The sequence below is a fragment of the Acomys minous genome (genome assembly GCF_964271855.1).
Source record: "Acomys minous genome assembly, chromosome: 2".
Lineage (NCBI taxonomy): Eukaryota > Metazoa > Chordata > Mammalia > Rodentia > Muridae > Acomys > Acomys minous.
In genome coordinates this window covers 46,523,521-46,549,125 of record NC_140484.1, presented here as the reverse complement: position 1 = coordinate 46,549,125, position 25,605 = coordinate 46,523,521, and the positions used below count along the sequence as shown (strand labels likewise).

At 42.8% G+C, this 25,605-nt stretch overlaps 1 protein-coding gene across 1 annotated transcript in view; it reads left to right on the top strand.

The window, feature by feature from the left end:
* The first annotated feature begins 6,587 nt into the window (after positions 1-6,587).
* Positions 6,588-25,605, top strand: part of PATL1 (PAT1 homolog 1, processing body mRNA decay factor) — a 32,812-nt gene continuing 13,794 nt past the window's right edge. The window contains exons 1-10 of the mRNA XM_084771755.1: positions 6,588-6,926; positions 8,915-9,026; positions 15,916-16,133; positions 16,572-16,652; positions 17,138-17,332; positions 18,244-18,345; positions 19,380-19,469; positions 19,923-20,140; positions 21,844-21,933; positions 25,066-25,246. Of these exons, the coding sequence (XP_084627881.1) occupies positions 6,912-6,926; positions 8,915-9,026; positions 15,916-16,133; positions 16,572-16,652; positions 17,138-17,332; positions 18,244-18,345; positions 19,380-19,469; positions 19,923-20,140; positions 21,844-21,933; positions 25,066-25,246 (1,302 nt within the window). The 5' untranslated portion in view covers positions 6,588-6,911. The remainder of the gene's footprint in view (positions 6,927-8,914; positions 9,027-15,915; positions 16,134-16,571; positions 16,653-17,137; positions 17,333-18,243; positions 18,346-19,379; positions 19,470-19,922; positions 20,141-21,843; positions 21,934-25,065; positions 25,247-25,605) is intronic.

Sequence of the window (25,605 nt, the reverse complement as noted above, 5' to 3'; positions counted from 1 at the left end):
AAACTTAGGGCATAACTACAATGAAACTCCTTTTCCTTTTTTTCTTTTTTGGTTTTTCCGAGACAGGGTTTCTCTGTGTATTCTTAGCTGTTCTGGACTCACTTTGTAGACCAGGCTGGCCTCGAACTCACAGTGATCCACCTGCCTCTGCCTCTCGAATGCTGGGATTAAAGGCATGCGCCACCATGCCCGGCGAAACTCCTTTTCAAAGTACATTTGTTTTGCAGTGTGCCTGTGACCTCTTTCGGATGAATGTGTTTTGCCAGGCTGTGGCTGTGGTGGCACGTACCTTTAATCCCAGCACGCAAGAGCAGAGGCAGAAGGCTCTCCAAGCTAGACCAACCTGGTCTACAGAGCGAATTCCAGTATAATGTGTTCTTTTGACTGGAAAAAAAATGCTCAGGATAAGAGTCTAGGGAGGAAGGGTTTGTACTAAGCAGAATAGTAAACTTTTGGGGGGAAATCATGGGACCTCTTTCATAATGATAGGTTCTACTGACTGGAAAACAACGCTCAGGAGTTCAGGCATTTGGGGGGTGGGGTATGGGTGAAGCTTGGCTCTACAGAATAGGAGAAACCACCAGGCTATAAACAATATCCACTCCAGCCTTCTGAGTGGAAAGCATGTGTAAATCCCTTGCACCAAAGAGAAAGGCTGTATTTAACATTTCTGGTTTCTCTAGTGTTTATCTGTAAACATGGGAATCTAGTGCCCTCTACACTTGACTTTGAAGAAGACATTTTGAAGATAAGATTAAAGCTCCTGGGATGGGAACATTTTTTCAGGTATACCCAATATTATGACAGAGTTTTTCATAATAGAGCGTGGCAGAGGGTGGGGGGAAATGTGACAATATAAGTAGAGAAAAAGAGAAAAGTTATGCTGGTGACTTTGAGGATGGAATATAGAACCACAAGCTATAGAATGGAGGTAGTTTTTAACAACTAGTAGAGATTTAAAAATTAGAATAAAAGGCAGGTGTATGGTTGCCATATGCCTAAAATCCAGAATTTAGGAAGTAAAGGATGAAGGATCAGGAATTCAAGGTAAACCCTAACTGCATAGCGAGCCTGAAGCCGCCAGTTGGACTTGTCTACCTTTCGCCGCCTCTCAATAAAGCCATCATATTTTAAGACAAGTAAAGGATTATCCACTTAGTATGTCAGGGCTTTTGTGATCTGTTTCTGGAAATGCCCTCAGACACACCCATGATGTGCTCCACTAAACTCTCAGGCATAACTGGGCGTGGTGGCGCACGCCTTTAATCCCAGCACTCGAGAGGCAGAGGCAAGGAGGACCTCTGTGAGGTCAAGGCCAGCCTGGTCTACAGAGTGAATTCTGGAACAACCAAAGTTACACAGAGAAACCAGGTTCTGAAAAAAACAAACCCAAAAATCTCTTAGGCATTTCTCTTGTGTTTGGTTGTGGGTTTGTCTTAACTTTTCATTGATTGTTTGTGAATTTCACATCATGCACCCCAATCCCACTCAACTCCATCTGCCTTTGTATCTGACTCCACCCTTGCCCCCCCCCCAAAAATCTCGCAGTGGAAGTTGCAGTGTCACAGTGTGTCCCATTGTATGCCCTTTTGTCCACACATCTTTACTTGCACTTGGTCTGTTTCAAGGCCTCTGGCTTCTGCTACACTATCAACACTGGCTCCTCACTGGACTCAGATATGCTGCTGCTGCCCTGTGTCACTGAGATCCTGCAGCTTCTGATCTGCAGGGCCGGTGGGCCCTTTCCCTTGTTGCAGCAGTTCTTAGATGGGGCAGATGTTGGGGTGGGCCCGATGCAAACGCCTGGGCCAGGGCCTGGGCGGCAGCTAAGCTGGTCAGCTCTCAGCACCCACACCACCAGGTTCCTGGCATTTCTTTCTTTTTGTTTTTGTTTGTTGTTTTGTTTTTCAAGGCAGGGTTTCTCTGTGTAACCCTGGCTGTCCTGGAACTCATTCTGTAGACCCGCCCTGGAATTCAGGTATGCAGCAGTCTCTACCTCCCAAGTGCTGGGATTTAAAAGTGCACCACCACACTAGGTTTAGGCATTTCTGAATCTAGTCAAGCTGACAAGCCCAACCATCACTAGCCTTAAAATTCACTTTTTTTTTTCATTAAACATTTACTTTTATGTGTATGGGTATTGCATGCATGTATGTGTTGTGGCGTTTGAATCCACTGGGAGGAATCAGAGATTTAGAATCAATTCAATTTTTTTTCTTTTTTTCTTTCTTTTTTTTTTTTTTTTAATTTTTCGAGACAGGGTCTCTCTGTGTATCCTTGGCTGTCCTGGACTCACTTTGCAGACTAGGCTGGCCTCGAACTCACATTGATCCGCCTGCCTCGGCCTCCCAAGTGCTGGGATTAAAGGCGTGCGCCACCACGCCCGGCCTTCAAATTTCGATTAAATGGATTTATTCTTACTGCTAGCAAAAGGATGCAACCATAGAGCCAATACAGCATGCGGCTCTGAATTGGGGTAGGGGGTTAAGGTGAGGTTTTAAGGCCGACTTCAGATAGGTATGTTTTAGTCGTATCCATGGAGTAAAATCGTTTTACTTCCCACGGTTGTTTCTTATTTTCCCGCTATATCGTAGTGAAAAGACCATTTCATCTTTTTCCCATTGCGGTAGTTTTACAGAAGCAAATGTAGCTGTTAATATCCCACGGCCCATCGTCCTATTCTTATCTCAGCTGCAGGCCACTAGGATCTCCCAGGCATTCCAGAGCAAAAGCTCTATGGCCCCAAAGAGATGCCTGGTTCCACATTAAGTTTCTTTAGGCATCACTCAGGTCTGAGCACTCTAAATACTGGGATAAGGTAATTCCTTTGGGGGCACACAAAAACACAATGCTATCAGGTTAGGACTGGCTATCACATCCTCACATATGTCTGTACACCACGTATATACCTAGTGCCCTCAAAAGTCAGAAGAGGGCATCCAATCCCCTGGAACTAAAGTTACAGTTGTGAGCCAACCTGTGGGTGCTGAGATTTGAACCCAAATTCCTGGAAGAGGCACTAGTGCTCTTAAATGCTGAGCCATATTTCTGGACACCCAATATTGTTTCTGAGACAGGGACTTACTATGTAGCTTTGGCTGGCCTAGGACTCATTATATAGAGCTGGCCTCAAACTCACAGAGATCCACCTACCTCAGCCTCAAGTACAGAAGTGCCACCACATCCATCTGTTTTACAAGTTTTTTAAAATGCATGTCATATGTATAAAGTAAATAAGATTAACTTTAAAAATTGGGGAAAACATAAATCCAAAGAAAGTTGATATTGTGAGGTATCCACCAGAGAAGACTACTTGGACATGGTTGGTTAAACCAACAGAAAGTCTTTGTTAGCTGGCCTGAGACCACAGTGGATGTTTAAGACATCAGTACAGGGCCGGGCGTGGTGGTGCACGCCTTTAATCCCAGCACTTGGGAGGTAGAGGCTGGTGGATCACTGTGAGTTCAAGGCCAGCCTCGTCTACAAAATGAGTCCAGGACAGCCAAGGCTACACAGAGAGACCCTGTCTCGAAAAACAAAAACAAATAAACAAAAAAAGACATCAGTACAGTCTCAGTACAGTCCTGAGACTTTCTCAAGGTGAGCTTTTTTGGCAGCAGGGTTGGGGCGGGGGCTCGAAGCAGGGTTTCTCTGTGTAGCCTTGGCTGTCCTGGACTGGCTTTGTAGAGGGCTGGCCTCGAACTCACATCAATCCTCCTGCCTGCCTCCCAAGTGCTGAGATGAACTTTTAAGCACAAAAACCACACCCTGGGTGGACACACTTGAGTTAGCAAGAACAGTTAGCTGAAAGCAGAACTACAGAAGCCGAAGAGGAAGGTCAGTATATGCAGGGACTTTTCCCAGTCTAGGAATGTTGATGAATTAGGTCTTTGTTCTTGCTTTGGCAGGTGTTGTTATCTACTTCCGTACTGGGTTTCAGGGCCTGAATAGTATTTTCACTGTCCTTAGTTGTGCTAAGGTCTGGGGGCCTAGAACAGTATGGTAATGTCTCAGCTTTGTTTCTTTTAAGGCAGGATCTCTCTTATGTAGCCCAGGTGATTTCCAACATTTCAATAAAATACTTTTTTTTTTTTTTTCAAGACAGGTAGGATTTCTCTGTGTAGCCTTTGCTGTCCTGAACTCACTTTGTAGACCAGGCTGGCCTTGAACTCACAAAGATCTGCCTGCCTCTGCCCTCCGAGCGCTGGGATTAAAGGCTGGCTTGATGCTTAAGACCACTGCCTACATTCATTACTTCTAGGTTTGAAAAACACTTTTAAGGGCTGGAGAGATGGCTCAGAGGTTAAGAGCATTGTCTGCTCTTCCAAAGGTCATGAGTTCAATTCCCAGCAACCACATGGTGGCTCACAAACATCTATAATGAGATCTGGTGCACTCTTCTGACATGCAGGTGTACATGCAGGCAGAACACTGTATAATAAATAAATTAAATAAATCTTAAAAAGCAAAACAAACAAAAACCTTTAAAGTACCTAGAACATTTTCTGGGGCATCCTGGAACTCATTCTTGTAGACCAGGCTAGTCTCAAACTCAGTGATCTGCCTGCTTCTGCCTCCCAAGTCTCTGGGCTAAAAGTGTATGCCAACATCACTCAGCTACATGTCTTTAATTTCTGTCCTCCATTGTATCTCTCCAAGTACTTTGTTTGAATATTGCTTATAGTTCACTTACATTCAGAAAGAGAACAGTTAAGTTCTGATTGTGAATGTGACTAGATCCCAGGGAACCACTGGGCACTCCAGTGAGGGATTCCTGTGGTTGGAGTATTTCAGGTGCTGAAGACCACAGCACCTTCTACTGATAGTCCTCATAAAACAGGAGATGGAAACTGAATTTTGGATTTGCACAATTCCTTTGCGGATCTTAGAACCAGCTTCTTCAGGCTTCCAACAAAGAAAGCATCAGGTTTCAAAGAATCTTCCAGATGACAGGGCCAGATTGGGGGACTGCCAAAATAACACCGAGAAATCCTGTCTTGAAAAACTAAAAAAAAAAAAAGAAAAGAAATAGCCTTCGCCACACCCTTTCACTCCATAACCTGCTAGTGCCAAGCACAAATTGCACCCTCTGAAACCTGAGTCAAAATTAACTTTTCCTCATTTAAATTGTCTGTTCAGGTATTTTGGTCACAACACAAAATTAATGTTAGCAAGTCAACAAAACACATTTTGTAAATGACCAGTGACAGGTTTACAAAAATTAGTGATAAGATTTAGCTGTGGGCCACAGTTTGCTAGCTCAGTCTACATGGCCTCTCAGTACTTAGGTCATTGTTAAAACTTGCTACCTGGCACGTGAAAGTTCGTTTTATAACCTTTGAAAACCAATTATCACTTTACCTTGCCTCCTCTTTAAGAGTGAAGTCTATTTACTCTTATTTTGGCACAGTGACTAAGTGATCAGATTTGGGAATTCAGACACCTTAGCTGCCAACTTTGCCCACACTTTCCAATGGATGGCTTAAGGCTATCTACTACTTGTCTCTAACCTTCAGGTTCCTTATCCGTAGGGTGGAGAACGTAACTGCCAATTCCACTAGTAGTTGGTGAGGTAGATATAATCATATCCATTTTATGAAAGGAAACCTCTAGGGTCAGGTGTTCAGTTAAAAAAAAAAAAGGCATGCCCAGTCTTTCACAGCAGTGAAAAAAAAAATAAAAACAAACAAAAAAACTACAGATTTTTCCCACCCGGAACTTCTATTTTCAAATCCAATTCTTCTAGTAAGCTAATACAGTCACAGTACCATATTAAGGAATCTACAAGGCGAATCAGGTGGTGGTGGCGCTCCCTTTTAAACCCAACACTTTTAAAGCAGAGGTACTCTAAATCTCTAAATTTGAGGCCAGCCATGTCTACAAAATACCAGGACAGCCAGGGCTATAGAGAGAAGCCCTGTTTTAAACAAAACAAACAAACAAAACCCAGAAAACACCTAGGTAAGGGAAGAGAGGGGAGCTGGCTCAAACAGGCTTCTGGGGCATACACCAGACACACTAGAAGCAATAAAGCAATAAAGCAGCAGACTTCTAGAACCAGGGTGCTGGGGCCTGCAAGCTGAGCACACTCAGCCGGGCTTGATCCTAAGCGGAAATGGTTGTGGCTCTAAGTCGCACCCAGGCTCGCCGACCTTGCTGCAGTGACCCCCCAGGCTCAAGGCTGCGCGGCCCGGTAGCCTTGGGTAGGCTCCCGCTTCCCATCCGCCTGAAGAGCCAGGCGTCTAAAAATATCACCTTAGGTAACTTTCCTTAAAGGTGCCTCCGGCTTTTTCCTAAAAAACAGGCGCCGTCATCACTGTGACCCCAATCAATCACAGCCTCGGTCTCCTGCAGATTCAACCGCGACCCGCCCTTTTACAAGAACACTGACTTTCCTTATTATTCCCCTTCATAGACCAAGTTAAGGCACTCAGAGAAGGGCGCTGGACGTTAAAGAAAATCACCCAAGAAAATCCCCGATTTTCTCAGCTGAGACACATGCTGTGACATCTACAAGGCTTTTCTCCGCCCAGTCAGTGACGCGAACCTCGTGACTCAAAGCACGCCGCAAGGTTGCCGCGGACAGCACGGAGGCGGAGCCCAGAGCTCAAGATTTCTGAACCGTCGCCCGCGGCCCGCGCGTGCGCAGTGTCTCGCCTCGGGATCTCCTTCCCGCCTCTCACACTAGGAAGCCAGACGCCAAATCTGTCCCCGCGCAGCCGCCGCCGCTGGAGCGTCCGCCCAGCCCGAGGCGCGCCTGCGCACGTCCCCACGCACGCTCCGGCGTACGGCGGCGGCCAGGGGTCGCGAGCCGGTGGAAGACCCGCGCGCGCGGAGCAGCCCGGGGAGTCGGCGCTTCTTTCCCTCCCTCCCCCCACTCCCCTCCCCGCTCCCTTCCCCCCTCCCCAAGAATGTTCCGCTACGAGGTGAGTGACTGCGACCGGAAGTGACCCCTCCCTCGCCCGCGCGCCCCTTTTTTTTTCCCTCTGCCGCCCGCCGCGCGGGTCCTGTGCTGCTGAGGAGGGGGCAGGGCGCGGACGGCTGGGGATCCCGCATCGGCCGCGGGGCTCGGGTGGGGCCCGGAGCACAGCTCGAGGGGCGGGACTGGCGAGAGCCGGCCGCTGGTTTGCGGCGGGGAGGGCCCGTTAAGTGCGGTAACCTGACCCTCCCTACACTAGCGCCTGGGCTCCCGGAGCTGCCTTGGAGACCAGCGTTGCTCTAACCCGGTGGCTTTTCCTGAGGCAAAATCCCCGGTGAATGCCCACGGAAGCATTTCCCGCCCTGCACCCGGAACCCCTTCACCCCGACTACACACCCCTTTACTTTTGGGCAGCGGACAGGTGGAAGGGCCACCGCTGGCCCTGGGGCTGAGACTTTAGTCTGCTTGTGAAGAAGGCGCGGAATGGGGAGGGGGGCGTGTCCAGCAGAAGTTTCTTCTAGGTGAGTGGAGCAGAGTCTGGGTTTGGTGGTGTCCGGAGACTCGAGCTGTTTGCTGACCGTCATTTACTGCCGTGTGACCTTGAGCAACTCCTAATCTTGGGGCGAAACAGATTCCAGATTTATAGTTTAAAGGGCTGAGCTAGGGAAATCCTCTCTAAGCAGAGCCATCTTGAATTGGTCGAGTAGATCGTTCTGATCTCTTAGAGAGTTGCTGGAAGTTGCTTCTGGTGTAAAGGCAGTTGCAGTTCTTGCTCTTTGGAAGTTTGAGAGGACAAAGTTTTGGTAGAAAGACCCTTGAAAGTTCCCAAGTAACTTACATCACAAGCCGTGCCACTGGAATGCCAAATTCCAATTAGGAATCTTTGAACACTGAGAACAGTAGGATACTTGATTTTTGCATTTGTGACTCAACTCACTTTGTGTAAACATGAAGAGAGAAGCTGAGGGACCTTGAATAGAAGTTGTCAGAAGCCAAGAAAACTTGGTGAACTGAATAAAACTGAAGTGGGAGAAATGATTGAAATTAAAATATACCAAGTATGCCTTGTCATCTTTACTCCCTGGAGGCTAAGGCAGGAGGGTCAGGAGTTCTAAGCCAGCCTGTACCTAGAAAAATAATAACTAAAACAAAATAAAGTAGAACATACCCAAGATGTTATGGAGATTCTAGCTTTTATTCAACTTTCTACAGTCTTTGCCTTGTTTGATCTTCACACACGTTTCTTTAACTCAAGTTGTTTTGGCTCAGAATTAGTTTAAGGCACCAAGATTGAATATCTAGCACAGAGCCTGAGACATAGTATGCCGCCAAAACGTATTGCTGAATTAATTTAAAAAGTGAGTTTTGCGGGCTGGAGACATGGCTGCTCTTTCAGAGACCTAGGTTCAATTCCCAACACCCACATGGCAGCCCACAACTGTTTGACGGCAGCCCACAACTGTTTGACGACAGTCCCTTGGGACCTGGCAGCTCACAACTGTTTGACGACGGTCCCTTGGGATCTGGCACCCTCACACATACATGTATACAGGCAAAACACCGATGCATATAAAATTAAAAAATCATTTTTTTGAAAATGTGAGTTGCCTGTGATTAGACAACTTTGTAAGAGAACAAGAATCCATGATTTTTTTTTTTAATGCTCAACTTAAATTGTTTAAAATGACTGCATTCTGCTTTCAGACTAGAGTGTAGTCCTACAGGAAAGAGGAAAGAGGGCAGATTTAAAGGTGTTGGGATAACGACATGAATGTAGTAAGGAAAATGTAATTTTGTTGAAAAAGTTATATGAAACAAGATAAAAATTGTTCATTTATAATTACCACCATTTCAGGCAGTGGTGTAAAGGAATTGAGCTTGCTTATCTACAAAAAGTTAAGCTGTTATAGTAACTGAAAAGGCCTAGACATAATAGGATTTACTTTAAATGACTACATAAATGTCAGGAAAAAAATCACCTTTTTCTTTTCATAGTCTTTGGAGGATTGTCCTCTGGATGAAGATGAAGATGCATTTCAGGGCCTGGGAGAAGAAGATGAAGAAATTGATCAATTCAATGATGATACATTTGGGTCAGGTGCAGTTGGTAAGTGCTGTCTTTGTAGTGTCTTTGTTGAGTTTATCAAGTGCTTTGGTCTTAGTACTTTGTACTTAGTGCTTTGAGTTCTTCTGTGTGTGCATGCATGTGAGTGTGGGTAAGCACGTACCACAGCTGTCTTGTGGAGGCCAGAGGAAATCTTTCAGGAGTTGCTTCTCATATTCCACCTTGTTGAGACAGGATCTCTCTCGTTTCTTCCTCAGAGTTACATACTTAAGGGTAGGTGGCCCAGAGATTTGGGTCGTTCCTGTGTCTCCATCTCCTGTCCCAAAGTAGGAATATTGGGATTACAGGTGTTGACCCATGTGTCCAGCTGTGTTCTGGAGCTTGGACTCAGGCTGTCAGACTCAGGCATAGCTTGGATTTATCTGCTGAGCTGAGTCTTCTTCCTGGCCCAGTTCTGTTCTTACATAATGGCACAGCCTTCACTCAGTGTTGCAGTTCATCTTCTGTCCTGCCCACCTGGACCTCTTTGCCTCACCTAAAAATGTCAGGTGTTCCCAGTGTCTGTGACTCTAGGTTGCCAATATAAGGAATTTAAATAACTGAAAAAGTAGACATTTAAATGAGTTTGAAAATAATCCTGAGTAAAGGACATATATAGAGAAAGGAGAACGAATGGACTTTCAGAAGATTTAGATTCTAGTATGTAAGGTATATTTTAAAGTTCTTCCACAGTCAGATGGAGGAAAAGGGGGGACATCTAAAGTTCTAGGCTAGCCTAAGCTAGATGGAAAAAAAACTGTCTCAAAAAAGGGGAACAAAGTTTTAGGCCATTGCTAGTATATTGCGTAATAATTTCTACTGTCTCAGTGTTTCCTCAGTACAGTAAAAACATATTATTCAAAGAATTTTGGTGATAGAATGTATTTATAAGTTAATAAAGGTACTTAGAAGAAGTTCAGAGAAAGACTAACAAGCTAAAGTTTATACTTAAAAAAAAGGAACAAACAGAGTATACAGATAATCACGTGGAACGTAGATATTCCTGTTTCAGCTGTCGGAATGCAGCAGTAACAGTGTTTAGATTGGGGGTATGTAAATATTTGCAATTCTTTGGAATTGCCAAAGTTCAGGCTGTACAAGGAGTGTTCCAAATTAAATAGTAGAGAAAGCCAGGAAAAATACAGCAATAGTGGGTACTCCAAGGTGTTCAGTATCAAAATCTTTAAAAAAAAAAACACCCTACAGTGGATTTAAACAATTTATACTCTTCAAGTCTCATGGAATGAAGTGACAAAAATGTAAAGGTTTCCTTTTGTCTACCATTTACAAAATTCAGTAGAAAACCAAAATGGTCATGGGGGAGAGTAACAAGAAATACACTCACAGTAGAAGCAATGCTCAGTAGAGACAAAAATTAAAAACCTCTGCAAGAAAGCCAGAGTTCAGGAGATGAGATTGTCCAGTAGAATGACATGATCCAAGATGCTGTTGTCTGTCTCCATGGAGATAGCAAAGGAAGCTATGTAGAATAGAATTACAAACACTGAGAAGTGATATGAATTGCAAATCGTATTTAGGAGGTAGTTTAGCAGTAATCCCTAAAATACAATAGAAGCTGCAAACAGTATATACTTGTCTTTATATTTTTCTATTAAAATACTATACAGGATGTTACTGTTTTCAACAAGTTCTTCAGTATTAAAATGCATATGATAAACATACTTTATTAAGATGAGGCAGCATAGAAATCTGTTCTCAGTTTTGAACCTTGACACGATTTTACCTTCTCACTGACACTCAGACTTTTGGCAGTATCCCCCCTCCAACCCCTTGCCTTTCTGTTTGTCTTCACAAGATAGGACCACTGACTTGAAAAGAGCACTACAATAGAGACAGCTATTTTATGTGCTCAGGGAAGGGTGCATAGTAAAAGAACAGGTAGCAGATTGTAGCTTGGCCAACTTACTTTGCACCTGAGAGCAAAAGGGTGATTAAAGACTTCTTTGCCAACAAAGATGATAATAAAGAAAAGTTTCCTGAAAGTCTGCTCTTTCCATTCAGAGTTTCATGTGCTTGACTTGTAATTGAAATTCCTTTTCTTTTGTTTTTGGTTTGGTTTGGTCTTTTTGAGGCAGGCTTTCTTTCTCTGTCCTGGAATGCACTCTGCAGTCCAGGTTGGCTTTGAACTCAGAGATACTCTTGCCTCTGCCTACCAAGTACCAGTGCTAAAGACTGGTAAACTGAAATTCTTAATTCCTTACAACATCTTCATTACAGAAAAAAAAATGCCTTCTGAGATGATCTGTAACTTCTTTGGAAAACCATTATAGATACACACAGGTGTTTAAACCAGTGTAAAATGTTGATTTGATGATTTGTAATTTGTGGAGTCAGCACCTTGAGTAATACCTGTTAGCATGGTGGGTACTTTAGGTCACTGGCTACGAAAGTGCTGATGTCACCTTTCTGTAAGAAACTTAACCTCTACTGCATTTAAAAAGTTTGCATCGCCGGGCTTGGTGGCGCACGCCTTTAATCCCAGCATTCGGGAGGCAGAGGCAGGCGGATCGCTGTGAGTTCAAGGCCAGCCTGGTCTACAAAGTGAGCCCAGGATAGCCAAGGCTAACACAGAGAGACCCTGTCTCGAAAAACCAAAAAAAAAAAAAGTTTGCATCAAGCTGGTCTTGGTGGTGCACACCTGTAATCCCAGCACTCTGGGAGACAAAGGCAGGAGTATCTCTGTGAGTTCGAGGCCAGCCTGGTATACAAATTGAGTCCAGGGCAGCCAAGGCCACACCAAGAAACTGTTTCTATCTTGGGGAAAAAAAAAAAAAAAAGAAAAGAAAAAGAGTTTGCATCATCTCAGGGTAACAAATAGTGTTATAGTAATCCCTATTCATTCTCTAAAAGTAGGTTTATACTTTAAGCTGGGCACAGAGGCCCATATCTGTAAAAGCAGGCAGTTCTAGGACAGCCTAGAGAGAGAAGCCCTGTCTTAAAACCACCCCCCACCAAAAAAAACGTACACTTACCTGATGGTCATAGGCTCCATTCTCGATAGTTAATATTTATTATCAGTCTTTGTTTCCACTGTACTGGGGATTGAACCAACACAAGCCAAGTGCTTTACCAGCAAGCTATATCCCCAGCCTCAATGTTGTCCCAGTTTAACAGATAAGGAAACACAGTCACCAAGGGGTTCTGAAACTATAAATACAATTAGTGTGAACTACTGGTTGTACTATAGATGTATTTGGGGACGTCTGGAAATCCGCTTTTATTTGGAAGAGCTGCCCTGTTGCTTTCTCCCGTTTTCTCATTAGCTATTATGTTTAATGACTTAGATGACCTCCCCTTTTTGCTTTTGCTTTTTTTTTTTTTTTTTTTTTTTTTTGAGACAGGGTTTCTCTGTGTAGTCTTGGCTGTCCTGGACTCCCTTTGTAGACCAGGCTGGCCTCGAATTCACAGCGATCCTCCTGCCTCTGCCTCCCGAGTGCTGGGATTAAAGGCGTGCGCCACCACGCCTGGCTCACTTTTTGCTTTTATTTACAAATGGTCTGAAGATGGGCTTCAAGTATGGTAAATTTTTTTTGGAAAGAGTTCATTTGGGGTACTCTGGTTTATTAGGTAAAGGAATATCTCCTTCCTTTTACTGCTCTTATCTATTTGATCAATAGTGTACTTCAGTCAAATATTGACGTAGAACTAAACAGCTATTTTTAGTTTATTTGTGTTCATGTTTTAGTTCATTTGTATGTATTTGTTGTGTGTAAAGGTGCATATATGTGTTAAGTTTTGGGGGGTTTGTTTGTTTGGGGGGGGGTTGGTTTGTCCAGACAGAATTTCTCTGTGTAGCCCTGGACTCACTTTGTAGACCAGGCTGGCCTCTTCCTCCCAAGTGCTGGGGTTAAAGGTGTGCACCACCACCGCTCAGCTATGTGTTAAGTTTTTAATTCTGCTTTTTATTATGTGTATTTTGTGTGGTGTGCATGTGTGTTCATGTTCACGTGTATGAGCATATGAATGGAGGCCAGAAGATAATGTCAGGTGACTTCCTCAGTCATCTTCAACTTTATTTACTGTCATGGGGTCTCTGGCAGAATCCAGAGCTTACTAGTCTTATCTAGCCAACTTGGTCCCAGGATTTGGACCCACTATTTCCAACCACCCTGGGATTACAGCTCAGACACCCACTAGGTTTCTTTATGGGTTGCTAGGGATTTGAACTCTTCATCTCATGTTTGTGTAGCAAGTGCTGCATAGACTGCGCCATCTCCCCAGTTCTAGTTACTGTTTTCTTATGTTTCATGATTAGCTACTTGATATTATATATATCATCATATATATTAAATATTTTTTAAAATAGTTTCTCAAGATAGGGTTTCTCTGTGTAGTCCTAGCTGTCCTCGAATTCACTCTGTAGACCAACATGCCCTCAACTCCCAAGAGATGTATCTGCCTTTCTCTGAGCCGAGTGCTGGAATTAGAGGCGTGTGCTACCACCACATGGACGAATTGTATAATTTTTGTCTGAAGTGTATTTTTCCCTTTTTGAGCACAACAGGGTCTCTTTTCGGAACTTCTCATAATAAAGTAGCACCTTTCCTATAAGATGACATTTCAAGAAAAAGTGTTACTTGACCGTGACCATTCATTTGGTTAAGGAGCTGAAAACCCTACATGAAAGGTGACCAATGTATAGAGGCTTCAATATATTTACAACTTTTCCCAATAACCTTTTTCTAGTGATACAAAGTAATCCATAATAGCTGGGTGCTTTAATGCCAGAAATCAGAGAGGCAGAGGCAGGCCAATCTCTGTGAGTTCGAGGACACCCTGGTCTACAAAGTAAGTCCAGCATGGCCAGGGCTAAACAGAAAAACTTTGTCTCAAACAAAAACAGTGATCCACAATTTTAAGGATAACTTTAATAAGACTAATATGTTCAGATTTTTCACAGAGTTCTGAAAGAGCAGGCTTTGAGTTCTTTGACACCGAAATCTTGAATTTGGAATTCCTTCCTGCTTTGCTTTTTAGATGATTAGCATTATATATATGATGCATTTTTATTTGATAAATAATATATTTTAAATACATTGCCTGGTCCTAAAAGCAAGATAGCCTTCATAAATACTTAAGATTCTAAAATATGCATCCTATTTCCTACAGTATTGTTTTAAATCATTGGAAAGCTTTTCTAGGGAATAAGCTAAATTATAGTTTGTTGATAGAATGGAATCATACATGGTGCTTAAAAAGAATGAGAGGGGCTGCAGAGATGGCTTAGAGGTTAAGAGCATTGACTGCTTTTCCAGAGGTCCTGAGCTCAATTCCCAGCAATACATGGTGGCTTACAACTATTTATGACATGATCTGATGCTCTCTTCTAGCCTGCAGTATACATGCAAACAGAGCACTGTATATATAATAATAAATATATAATATTTTTAAAAAAAGAATGAGTGGGGAAAAGCAGTAGTTACATCATGTATTTGTACACAAGAAGATATCCAAGATACACATACATTGTACTGAAGCAGAGTTAAAATCTTGGTTCTGGTGCCATCTTTACATTGTGACTTGTCTTTGACCATCTATTTATTTACATTTTAATCTACCTTTTTTCCATGCTCTCGTAGAATTTTCTTCTAATGCAGTGTCATTTTTTTTGTTGTTGTTGTTGTTTTGTTTTGTTTTTGTTTTTGTCTTCCTGTTTGAATGACGGCAATGTAGGGTTAGAATCCCTGTTGTGTACCCTGGATCCTGTGTTCTAAAACAATGTCTGTCATATAGTCAAGGCTTAACAAATACTGAATAAAATAGATTTAAAGGCTTAGTTTCTAAGTGGTTCAGGCTTAGATAGCTCAATTGATAAGGCTCCTGTGCCTGAATCTGAAATTCTAAGTGGTTCCTAACCTTCCTCACGCTGTGACCGTCTAATACAGCTCCTCCTCGTGTTGTGGTGACCATCATCCATAAAATTATTTTCACTGCTACCTCATGACTATAATTTTACTACTGTTAAAAATCATAATGTAACCCACAGTTTGGGTTAGAAAATGATGGCAGTTAAAATTTAAGAGAAATTCTTGAGTTAGTACTATGGGTTTTTACTTTTTCCTGAAGTTTTTGCCTGAAACATAAAATCACAAAGCTAATACATAGTAGTATAAAGCTCAATCTGTCTTCAGTTTCAGCCAGGTAATGGCACACACCTTTAATCCCAGCACTTAGGAGGCAAAGACAGGTGGTTCTCTGAGTTCAAGGACAGCCTGGTCTACACAGCAAATTCCAGGACAGCCAGGCCTACACAGAGAAACCTTGTCATGAAAAACCAAAAAAAGAAAAAGAAATCAGTTTCAGACTGGAGTTTAGACATCTTTACTTAATACTTTAAGCTGTTGACCCAGAAGCTTCACTTTTGAGAGCATGTGTGCATGCGAGTTCCCACATGTGTGTCCAGGTGCATACCCTTTTGTGTGTGTGTAGGCCAGAAGCAGGTGTCAGATCCCTTGCAGCTGGTGTGCCAGACACCTGCAGGACCCCTGGCTTGTTATGCGGGTGCTAGGATCCAAAGTCCAGTCTTCGTGGTTATACAGCAAATACTGTTAGCCATTAAGCCATTTCTCCAGACCCCCAGACCCCCTAATAGAATGTATTTTCTTTGTAGTAGTGAAAAGTTCACCGTATGTATGCCATGTCTGCTTACAGAATTTAAATATTTTAACATCCTTTTGTTTGTGTAAGATAGTTTTTTGGGGGACAGGGTCTCATTGTGCTACTCTGGCTAGTCTGGAACTTGCTTGTAGGCCAGGCTGACCCAGAGCTCACAGACATATGCCTGCCTCTGCCTCCCTGGTGCTAGGAGCAAAGACAGGCAGCACCCTGTCCAGCCGAGTACATTTTTTACATGAACTGACCTGTCTTACAGATGATGACTGGCAGGAAGCACATGAGCGCCTGGCTGAGCTGGAAGAGAAGCTTCCTGTGGCAGCCGATGAACAAACAGGCAATGGAGAGAGGGATGAGATGGACTTGTTGGGTGACCACGAGGAGAATCTAGCAGAAAGGCTCAGTAAGATGGTGATTGAAAATGAGCTAGAAGATCCTGCTATCATGAGGGCAGTGCAGACCAGGCCGGTTTTACAAGTAAGTTACTCTGACTTGGGACTAACAATAGATTAATAATTAAAGTGCTGAGCTTTGACAGTTATTTTCTCTTTAATAACAGAATTACATGTGCCATAAAAAAATTATTAGTTGATCAGATCAGGTGGCTCATACATGTAATCCCAGCACCAGGGGGTTGGGGCGGGGGAACTGGGGCATGCAGATAGCTGTAGGTTGGAGTTAGCCTAGCTATTTAGCAAGTTTAAAGACAGCCTGTGCGACAGACTAAGACCCTATCTCATAAAAGAAAACAAACCAAAAGGTTGATAATTCCTGATATTGGCAAGTTATAGATGAAGTTGGGGGGTCATGTGTATTCTGGGTCACTGTGGCTTCTTATTCCCAAGTAGCTGAAGTCCAAGTCTGAGAGCCACATCATTCTAGACTCTGTGTGTGTTTTCCTCTTTTTTTTTGCAGCCTCAACCCGGAAGTCTGAATTCTAGCTTCTGGGATGGGTCTGAAGTGCTGAGGCGAATCCGTGGACCACTGCTTGTTCAGGTATTAAACATTTCCTCTTCATGTAAAATCACTTGTATCCACAGATCAGTAGGCTCTTCTTGTCATCCTTTTCTTGCTCTAATCATATACAAGTGTGTATCATGCACCAGTGTTTCCCGCACTGCTAATGCTCCCTCGTCAGTCCTCAAGTTAAAGACAGAGAGCGAGTTGCTAGAACTCATAGATGTCAGTATGTGATTTGAGTTAGTTAAAACCTAGGCAAAGCTGCAGATCAAGGACAGATTGTTGGACAGTGGTGGGACACAAGGCCAAAGGCTGATTATGAAAGGAATTTTATGAGAGTGATAAAATTGGTGTATGTATTTATCAAAAGTCAGAGAATTGTACACCAAAGGGTGACTTTCATTGTGTATGAGTTAAAATTAAGATAATTTCTCAGGGTATCTTTGGCATCTGTAGAGATTATTAAAACATTGCAAGTTAGCTAATTTCTCTGTGTGCTTTTTAACCATTTCCTCTATTAGGAAATGCCTACGGTGTCTGTGTTAGAATATGCCTTGCCTCAGAGGCCCCCACAGGGCCCTGAAGATGATCGGGACCTTTCTGAACGAGCTTTACCAAGGCGATCGACATCACCTGTCATTGGAAGTCCTCCTGTTAGAGCTGTTCCTATAGGCACCCCACCTAAGCAGATGGCTGTTCCCAGCTTCAACCAACAGGTACCTTTTATTAATGTACACAGCCCAGGATATTGGGAATCTGGGCAAAATTATCTGGGATACTGGGAGGAGGGCGGACGTTGTGGGTAGGCATTAAAAGAATAGCCAATTAGAGAACAAGTGAGTAGAAGTGAGACACTTTCCCTAATGCCATCTGCTGCTGCCGCTGCCGCTGCTGCTGCTGAGAACCTTTTCACTGGGGGAGAAGAGAGTAGTTAGCCACATTAGTACATACGTCCTTTTTTAAGTGTTTTGCTGGCTGCCGGGTACATTAGCAGAAAGATAACTGAAAGCTGGGGGGAGTGGGAACACTCAGCATTGTCCACATCCCTTTTTACCTTTAAGATATCCCTGCTTTCCCTAGAGCCTGTGCAGTCCTGTTCCATAGACTTTCCTCCACCTGAAACCAGCAGCTGAAAAGGAAGGCCAATTTGGAAGGTATGGGGGGAGGGTGGTGTTGGTATGGCCTAGTTAGGCTCAATACCCTAAGACATGGTGGAGTCACAATGTATCACAACATTGCTGAGCATGGCGGCCATATCACTGAGGCTTCAGAATAGGACTTAGTTAATCCTCCAGCTTTCTTATCATTCCTTCTCCCTTACTATAACCAAAACATATCCTCTTGGAGAAAATCTTCAAGTCAGAATGTCTGCTGGTACTTCCCTCACATAGCATGGAAGGGTGGGGACACTGGAGAATTAGCTAAATCTTCCTCAGTTAAGAGGAAACTGATTTGTGAGAGGAAGTGACCAAAGGTTCGGTGTTTAAACCCATAGCCAGAGCAATTTGCTTAGAAGTAGGGCTTTGCATTGAGTTCTGTGTCTCTACCAGTACTTGAGGGGAGGGAGTATAGGAAGGCAAAAGACTGATTTCATTGAATGTAGTTGTGTATGTGTTTGTCCTAATAGATTCTGTGTCCAAAGCCTGTTCATGTTCGGCCCCCACTGCCACCACGTTATCCTGCTCCCTATGGTGAGAGGATGTCTCCAAACCAGCTCTGCAGTGTCCCGGTATGTCACTTTATAATGTGGACTTATTATCACCATTAGTATATAGTAGAACTGACATTTCCTAGATCATATGCATTCTTTATAACTCTCGAAGGACAGAGGTTTTCTATTTCTTGCCACTTTAAGAGTCTAAGCTCCCCATGCAGTAGTGGTGCACGCCTTTAATCCCAGCACTCCGGAGGCAGAGGCAGTCAGGTCTCTCTGAGTTCGAGGCCAGCCTGGTCTACAGAGTGAGCTCCAGAACAGCCAGGGCTACACAGAGAAACCTTGTCTCGGGGAAAAAAAAATCTTAAGCTCAGCTGGGCATTGCTATATACGCCTATAATCCTAGCACTCAGTAGACAGAGACAAAAGGATTTTGTTTTTGTCTTTGTTTTTCAAGACTGGATTTCTCTGTGTTAGCCGTGGCTGTCCTGGACTCTGTAGACCAGGCTGGCATTGAACTCACAGTGATCCGCCTGCCTCTGCCTCCCAAGTCCTGGGATTAAAGACAAAGGCGTGCGCCACCACGCCCAGTGACAGAAGGATTCTGTTTGTTTGTTTTTTGAGACAGGGTTTTTCTGTTGTAGTCTTGGCTGTCCTAGACTCACTTTGTAGACCAGGCTGGCCTTGAACTCACAGCAATCCGCCTGCCTCTGCCTCTTGCATGCTGGGATTAAAGATGTGTACCATCATGCCTCTCCTGACAAAAGGATTCTTAATTCCAGGCTAGCCTGGTCTACATAGCAAGTGGGTTTCAGCCTGCCAGTTTGAGCTACTTAGCAAGACTCTGTCTCAAAAAAAGGAAAAGCACAGAAAGATTCTAAGTTCATTTTTATCCTCTGGTTTCTGCTGGTTGAGCCTTTCATTCTGCTGCTTTTTTCTGTCACACAGACACAGTGTTTCATAATTTCTAGTGTTCTTTTCTGATATAAGGTTCTCTAGTTTGGGAGTTTTTACATCTAACTTTATACCAAGTTTACACTGAGTTTGCTTAATTTATTGATTTGCTTGTTCCATAGCATGAACATTATTTCCCTTTTTTGTGTCCTTAGAACTCCTCCCTGCTGGGCCACCCTTTTCCTCCTAGTGTTCCTCCTGTCCTCAGTCCTCTGCAGAGAGCACAGCTTCTGGGAGGAGCACAGGTAAGCCTCCAGTTAGCCACGCCCATAAAGATTGTCCTACTGTGCCAAGATGCACTGCTTGATAGCTTTTTCTTTCACTGTTAGCTACTTCTCCCAGCCCCCTCCCCATGTTTTCTTTATTTTTATTTATATACACATTTATACTATTACCATGTATACAGTAAACTACCTACAGCATGAAGAACCACAAAACAATCAGGCATTATATAAATGTTAATTTTGTAGTGTTTTTGGATATTTGTATTTGCCAATCTTGTCAACTGAAGTTATTAATGGAAACGGCATTTACTTTTTCGTGGTGCATGCCTATATTTCCAACACGTGGGAGGCTGAGTTAGGATTATGTGCTCTACACAGGGAGTTCCCCAACAGCCTGAAGTACATAATGAGCCGTGTCACAAAGCAGTGAGGATTGCTAATTCTTTTATGTCAAAATGTTGTCCCTCTTTGTAGCTACAGCCTGGACGGATGTCTCCCAGCCAGTTTGCACGGGTCCCTGGATTTGTTGGTAGCCCACTGGCCGCCATGAATCCTAAGTTGCTACAAGGACGAGTTGGGCAGATGCTTCCCCCAGCACCAGGCTTCCGTGCCTTCTTTAGTGCTCCGCCCCCCGCTACACCACCTCCACAGCATCCTCCTCCTGGCCCGGGACCTCACCTGCAAAACCTAAGGTATACAAAACACGCCTCTCTTGACCCATTGTCAACCAAGTCCCATTTAGTTTTATAGTGTAAAGGTTTTATAATCTCTTATTTAGGTTTTTTTTTTTTTTTTTTGGTTTTTCGAGACAGGGTCTCTGTGTAGCCTTGGCTGTCCTGGACTTGCTTTGTAGACCAGGCTGGCCTCGAACTCACAGCGATCCACCTGCCTCTGCCTCCCGAGTGCTGGGATTAAAGGCGTGCGCCACCACACCCGGCTTAGTTTTATAATATAAAACTCTTAGGATGCTTTCTCAGTACAGTGTTTGAGAAGTCCCTGGATCCTTAGGCTTCAGAGAATGGCCCGAGTCTTTAGGCTATCCACTGCCCTCAGGAGTGTTATGCTTCCTTTGCACATGACAGATTAGCTGCTTGTTTTTCTTTCTTTTTTCTTTTTAAAGATTTATTGCTTAGTTTATGTATATGAGTCCTCATGTATGTACACCTGTATGCCAGAAGAGGGCATCAGATCATATTATGGATGGTTGTGAGCCACCATGTGGTTGCTGAGAATTGAACTCAGGACCTCTGGAAGAACAGACACTGCTTTTAACCTTTGAGCCGTCACTCCAGACCCTTGTTTTACTTTTCCTAAAGTTTCACTTTATACCTATTTTGTAAACGCTCATGCAGTAAAACACACTGCTACAGACTGAAGAATTACCACAGATAAAGTAGCAGATGGAGACAGAAACCAAGAAGCTAACTAATCTCAGTGCCAGCTGGATTGCTTGTTTCTACTATATGGTTTTATAAGGAGACAGACTTGTTTTCTACTTTAGTAAAATTGTGTCTTATTGTGTAAATCATGTCAGTTCATGTTCTCAAGAGAATCATCACTAGAAGATTGTGTGTGTGTGTGTGTGTGTGTGTGTGTGTGTGTGTGTGTGTGTGTAAAATTAATCTTAATCCAAGGAAGTGACTGGCAAATTGGAAACTCATTTAACAGGCTAGAAACTGAGTCCAGTATGTTAGCCCGCAGGCTAGAGACCCAGCAGAACTTCATTTCCTATCTTGATACAGGTTTCTTTTCTGAGTGACTCCTGTTTTGGCTGTTAGGCCTCCCAGATTATGGAGGGCAATTTCTTCAAGTCAGCTATTTGTAAATGTCTATAAAATGCTTTTGTGGCAGTGTCTAAACCAGTGTTTGGTTAAACTTGGATATCATAGCTGGTCAGGTTAACGTGTAAAAGTGTATGGGTAGCAGTTAACTTTACTGACACACACACTTAAAGTTAAATACATTAAACCTATTAGGAATAAAAGAATCGTATTGTTTTACTATTAGTGCACTGAGTTTTATTTGTTTGTTTTGTTTTTGAGACAGGGTTTCTCTGCACATTGGCTGACCTGGACTCACTTTGTAGTCCAGGCTGGCCTTGAACTCACATCAATCCACCTGCGTCTGCCTTCCAAGTGCTAGGTTCAAAGGTGTGCGCCACCATGCCCGGCTGTGTACTGAGTTTTATAGTCAAATCCTCTTGGATTTGAGAATTGGTCATTGTGGAAGAAATGTAAAAATATGGCTTTCACTTCTAAAAGTCTGTTTAGAATATACTGGCCACCCCTTGATAAACCCATGTGAACTCATCTGGTATAATGACAGCCTTTTAAAGAATGAAGTCATTAAGATGAGATAATCGAGGACCATTTTTCTTTTTTTCTTTTTTTCCTAGACCTCAGGCCCCAATGTTTAGACCAGACACAACTCACCTTCACCCACAGCACCGGCGTCTGTTGCATCAGAGGCAGCAGCAGAGCAGAAAGTAAGTATTCAGCTGACATGTAAGAGGAAGCTGTTGATGAAAGGGCTACCTTTTTTTTTCCTTTTAAAAAAAAAAACATTTACTTAGTGTGGAACTTATTTTGTTGTCCTAAATGCTGTCCTTTTGTTTTATTTTATTACACTTATCTTATGCTGTACCTATGTTTATACATGCCTGTGGAGTTCAGAAGATAGCTTTGCAGGAGTAGTTGGCTCTGGGGATTGAAGTCATTTGCCTGGTGTCCTAACCCACTGAGACTTGTTGCTTATCCATTTTCTTCCAGCCTGTGGATCCTAGGAGCTGAACTCAGGTGTCAGGCTTGGTGTTCAGCACTTTAAAGACTGAGCCATCTACCTGGTCCCAATGATCCAATTTTTGTTTGTTTCTTTTTGTTTGTTTTTTAAGATAGGGTTTCTCTGTGTAGCCCTGGCTGTCCTGGACTCACTTTGTAGACCAGGCTGGCCTTGAACTCACAGAGATCCACCTGCCTCTGCCTCCCGAGTGCTGGGATTAAAAGTGTGCACCACCAGGCCTGACTCAATGATCCAATTTTTATCAGTGAATTCATAGTTATAGTTACGTTGACCTTAAGTCATTGTTTGCATTGAGTTCTGACATTTTATATTCTTTATCAAATTTATAATCACCCTCTTAACTACCTTTTTCTTTGTCATGAGTAGTAGTCTTAACACAGTAGCTAGGTTTAGCTGTAGGTGTTATGTGAGCCCACTGTCACTCTTTTCCTCACATTATTTCATCTTCATTCAGATGCAAATATATTTTTATATATGTGGCCCTGGCTGTGTGGCCAAACTATGGTAGGCTTTGAAAACTAAAAACAGCAAGATATGTAAAGCCTCTCTCTTCTGTATCTATCCAGTCATTCTGTAATTATTTGTCTAGATAAGTTAAGGAAATTAGGTATAGCTATAAGGATTCTTCAGCATTATTTGCATACTTTCTTTTCACATTTAGAAATGTTCAAGAATATATTTTTGCAGGGGGGAAAAAAGGAAACCAATAAGGCCTGCCAGGTGTTTATGACACATGCTTGTAATTCTTTGTTTTTGTTTTTTAAAATTTCCTTTTTTTACATACGAGTACTCTTATCTGCATGTACACCTGCATGCCAAAAGAGGGCATCAGATCACAATATAGATAGATGGCTGTGAGTACCATGTGGTTGTTGGGAATTGAATTCAGGACCTCCGGAAGAGCAGACAGTGCTCTTAACCACTGAGCCATCTCTCCAGCCTCATACATGCTTGTAATCCTATCATGAGGCCAAAGACATTAAAGAAGGAAAAAGCCAAAAGTGATAAGGACAGCTAAAAAATAGTTAAGGAAGCAGTGCAACCACTAAGAAACATATACCCAATTATTCAGTTCTCTATATAAGAAAATTTGAGTGGTATCTAAAACTGAAGAGGTATTTTTAAAAGCATGCTTATTTAAGAGATAAAGATTAAAATTAGTCAATAGTTTACTATCATCAGACAAGTAAAATTTGAAGTGTCTCACTACTTAATTTGGACAAGGATTGAGTATATAGCTCTTTGGGAGAGGATTTAGGCAGTAAATGATAAAGTTTAAAACATGGCTAGATGACATCTTTGCAGTTTCACTTTACTATTTCCAGTATATATTTGTGATGTGAAGAAGCAAGTAGTAGAATTGTGCCTATTACCATTTATGTACTCAGAAGCATACCGAATGATACCGTTTAAGACTCAAAGACAGGCCTAGAGGCATGGCTCAGCCATCAAAGGCTAGGCTAACAACCAAAAATTTAAAAAAAAAAAAAAAGACTAAAGACAAACCAGGGGTGGTAGTTCACGTGTCTTTAATCCCAGCACTGAGGAGGTAAAGGCATGTGGATCTCTTGAGTTCCAGTCCCACCTGATCTACATGGCAAGGTCAGGGTAGCCAGGTCTACATAGTGAGACACTATATTTAAAAAAGAAAGAATAAATACTCAAAGACAGATGCACACACAGTACAAAGATAAAGAGGAGCAGATGTTGAGGAGCGCCCATATAAAGGCAGCATGGTGATTATGAAAGAAAATGAAGCTGTAAGAAGGGCAGGAGAGACAACTCAGCAATTAAGAGTATCTGCTGCTCATCAGAGGACCAGAGTCCATTTCCCAGCATGCATATCCTTCTGCTCATAAACACCTATAACTCCAGCTCCAGGAGATCTGACACCCTCTTCTGCCTTCTACGTACGTAAATACACATAAAGCATTTTAATGCCTTTGATTTTTTTTTTCCTGGCCTCAGTATGTTGTCTTAAATGAAGAAATCCCCTGCTGTATGTATATTTTAAACAGAAGTCCATGTGTGAATGTTGTCTTAGTTAGGGATTCTATTGCTGCAGCAAAACACCATGACCAAAAAGCAAATTGGGGAGAAAAGGGTTTATTTGGCTTACACTTCTTTTTTTTTTTATATTTATTTATTTACTATGTATATATTGTCCTGACTATAATATATGCCTGGACATCAGAAGAGACCACCAGATCTCATTATAGATGGTTGTGAACCATCATGTGGTTGCTGGGAATTGAACTCAGGACCTCTGGAAGAGCAGCCAAGTGCTCTTAACCTCCGAGCCACCTCTCCAGCCCTGGCTTACACCTCTATATTGTTGTTCATTATTGAAGGAAGTCAGGGCAGGAATGCAAACAGCAGGGTCCTGGAGCAGGAGCTGCTGCAAAAGCCACGGAAGGATGCTGCTTACTTAGACAACCAGGACTGTCAGCCCAGGGATAGCACCATACACAGCTCCCCCATCCATCACTGAGAAAATGCCTTACAGCTGGATCTCTTGGAGGCATTTCTTCAAATGAGGCTCCTTCCTCTCTGATGACTCTAGCTTGTGTCAAGTTGGCACCAAAACAGCCAGTACAGATGTGCTTAACATTGGGAAGGTACTCAGATCTTAGGGTTTTTTTTCTGTGATTTGGTATCACATAGCTCTTTTCTCTTTGATTCTGTTAGGGTGCAGTTGTTTTCCTTCACAACAAGCAAAGGGGGTATTTTTGAGCCAGCCTCTTATATTCCTATATATTTCAAAAAGCATGACTAATATGGTGCCTTGGCCTGAACTCAATATGTGTTTGCCCTTCAGTCAGCATCGTAATCTCAATGGTGCGGGAGACAGAGGAAATCACCGGGCCAGCCATCAAGATCATCTCCGGAAGGATCCATACGCTAATCTCATGTTACAGCGGGAAAAGGACTGGGTCTCTAAAATCCAGATGATGCAGCTGCAGAGCACTGATCCCTATCTGGATGATTTCTATTACCAGGTAAATAGCCAGGGCTAGTTTTGAAAACAGTTTGTCTCTTATGCTAGTAATAATTACTTACATAATGGTAGGATTTTCTGTTGAGATATTGTCCAGTAAATGCAAACTGATAAGCAGACTCTGTCCATTTTTAAGTATTAGATACTGTCAAGCTGTATGTGCTTAGATTGGTGCTTTCATTTTGGCATTAATAATCTGGTTCCTCTAATTAAGAATATTAATGTTGTAGAACTGGGGATGTAGCTCAGTGGGAACCTAGCACGTGCAAGTCCCAGGCTTCAATCCCTAGTACCCCCATACACACCAAAAAAAAAAGAAAGACGATTGGCCGTCTAACTTTTAAAGACATCTTCATTAAT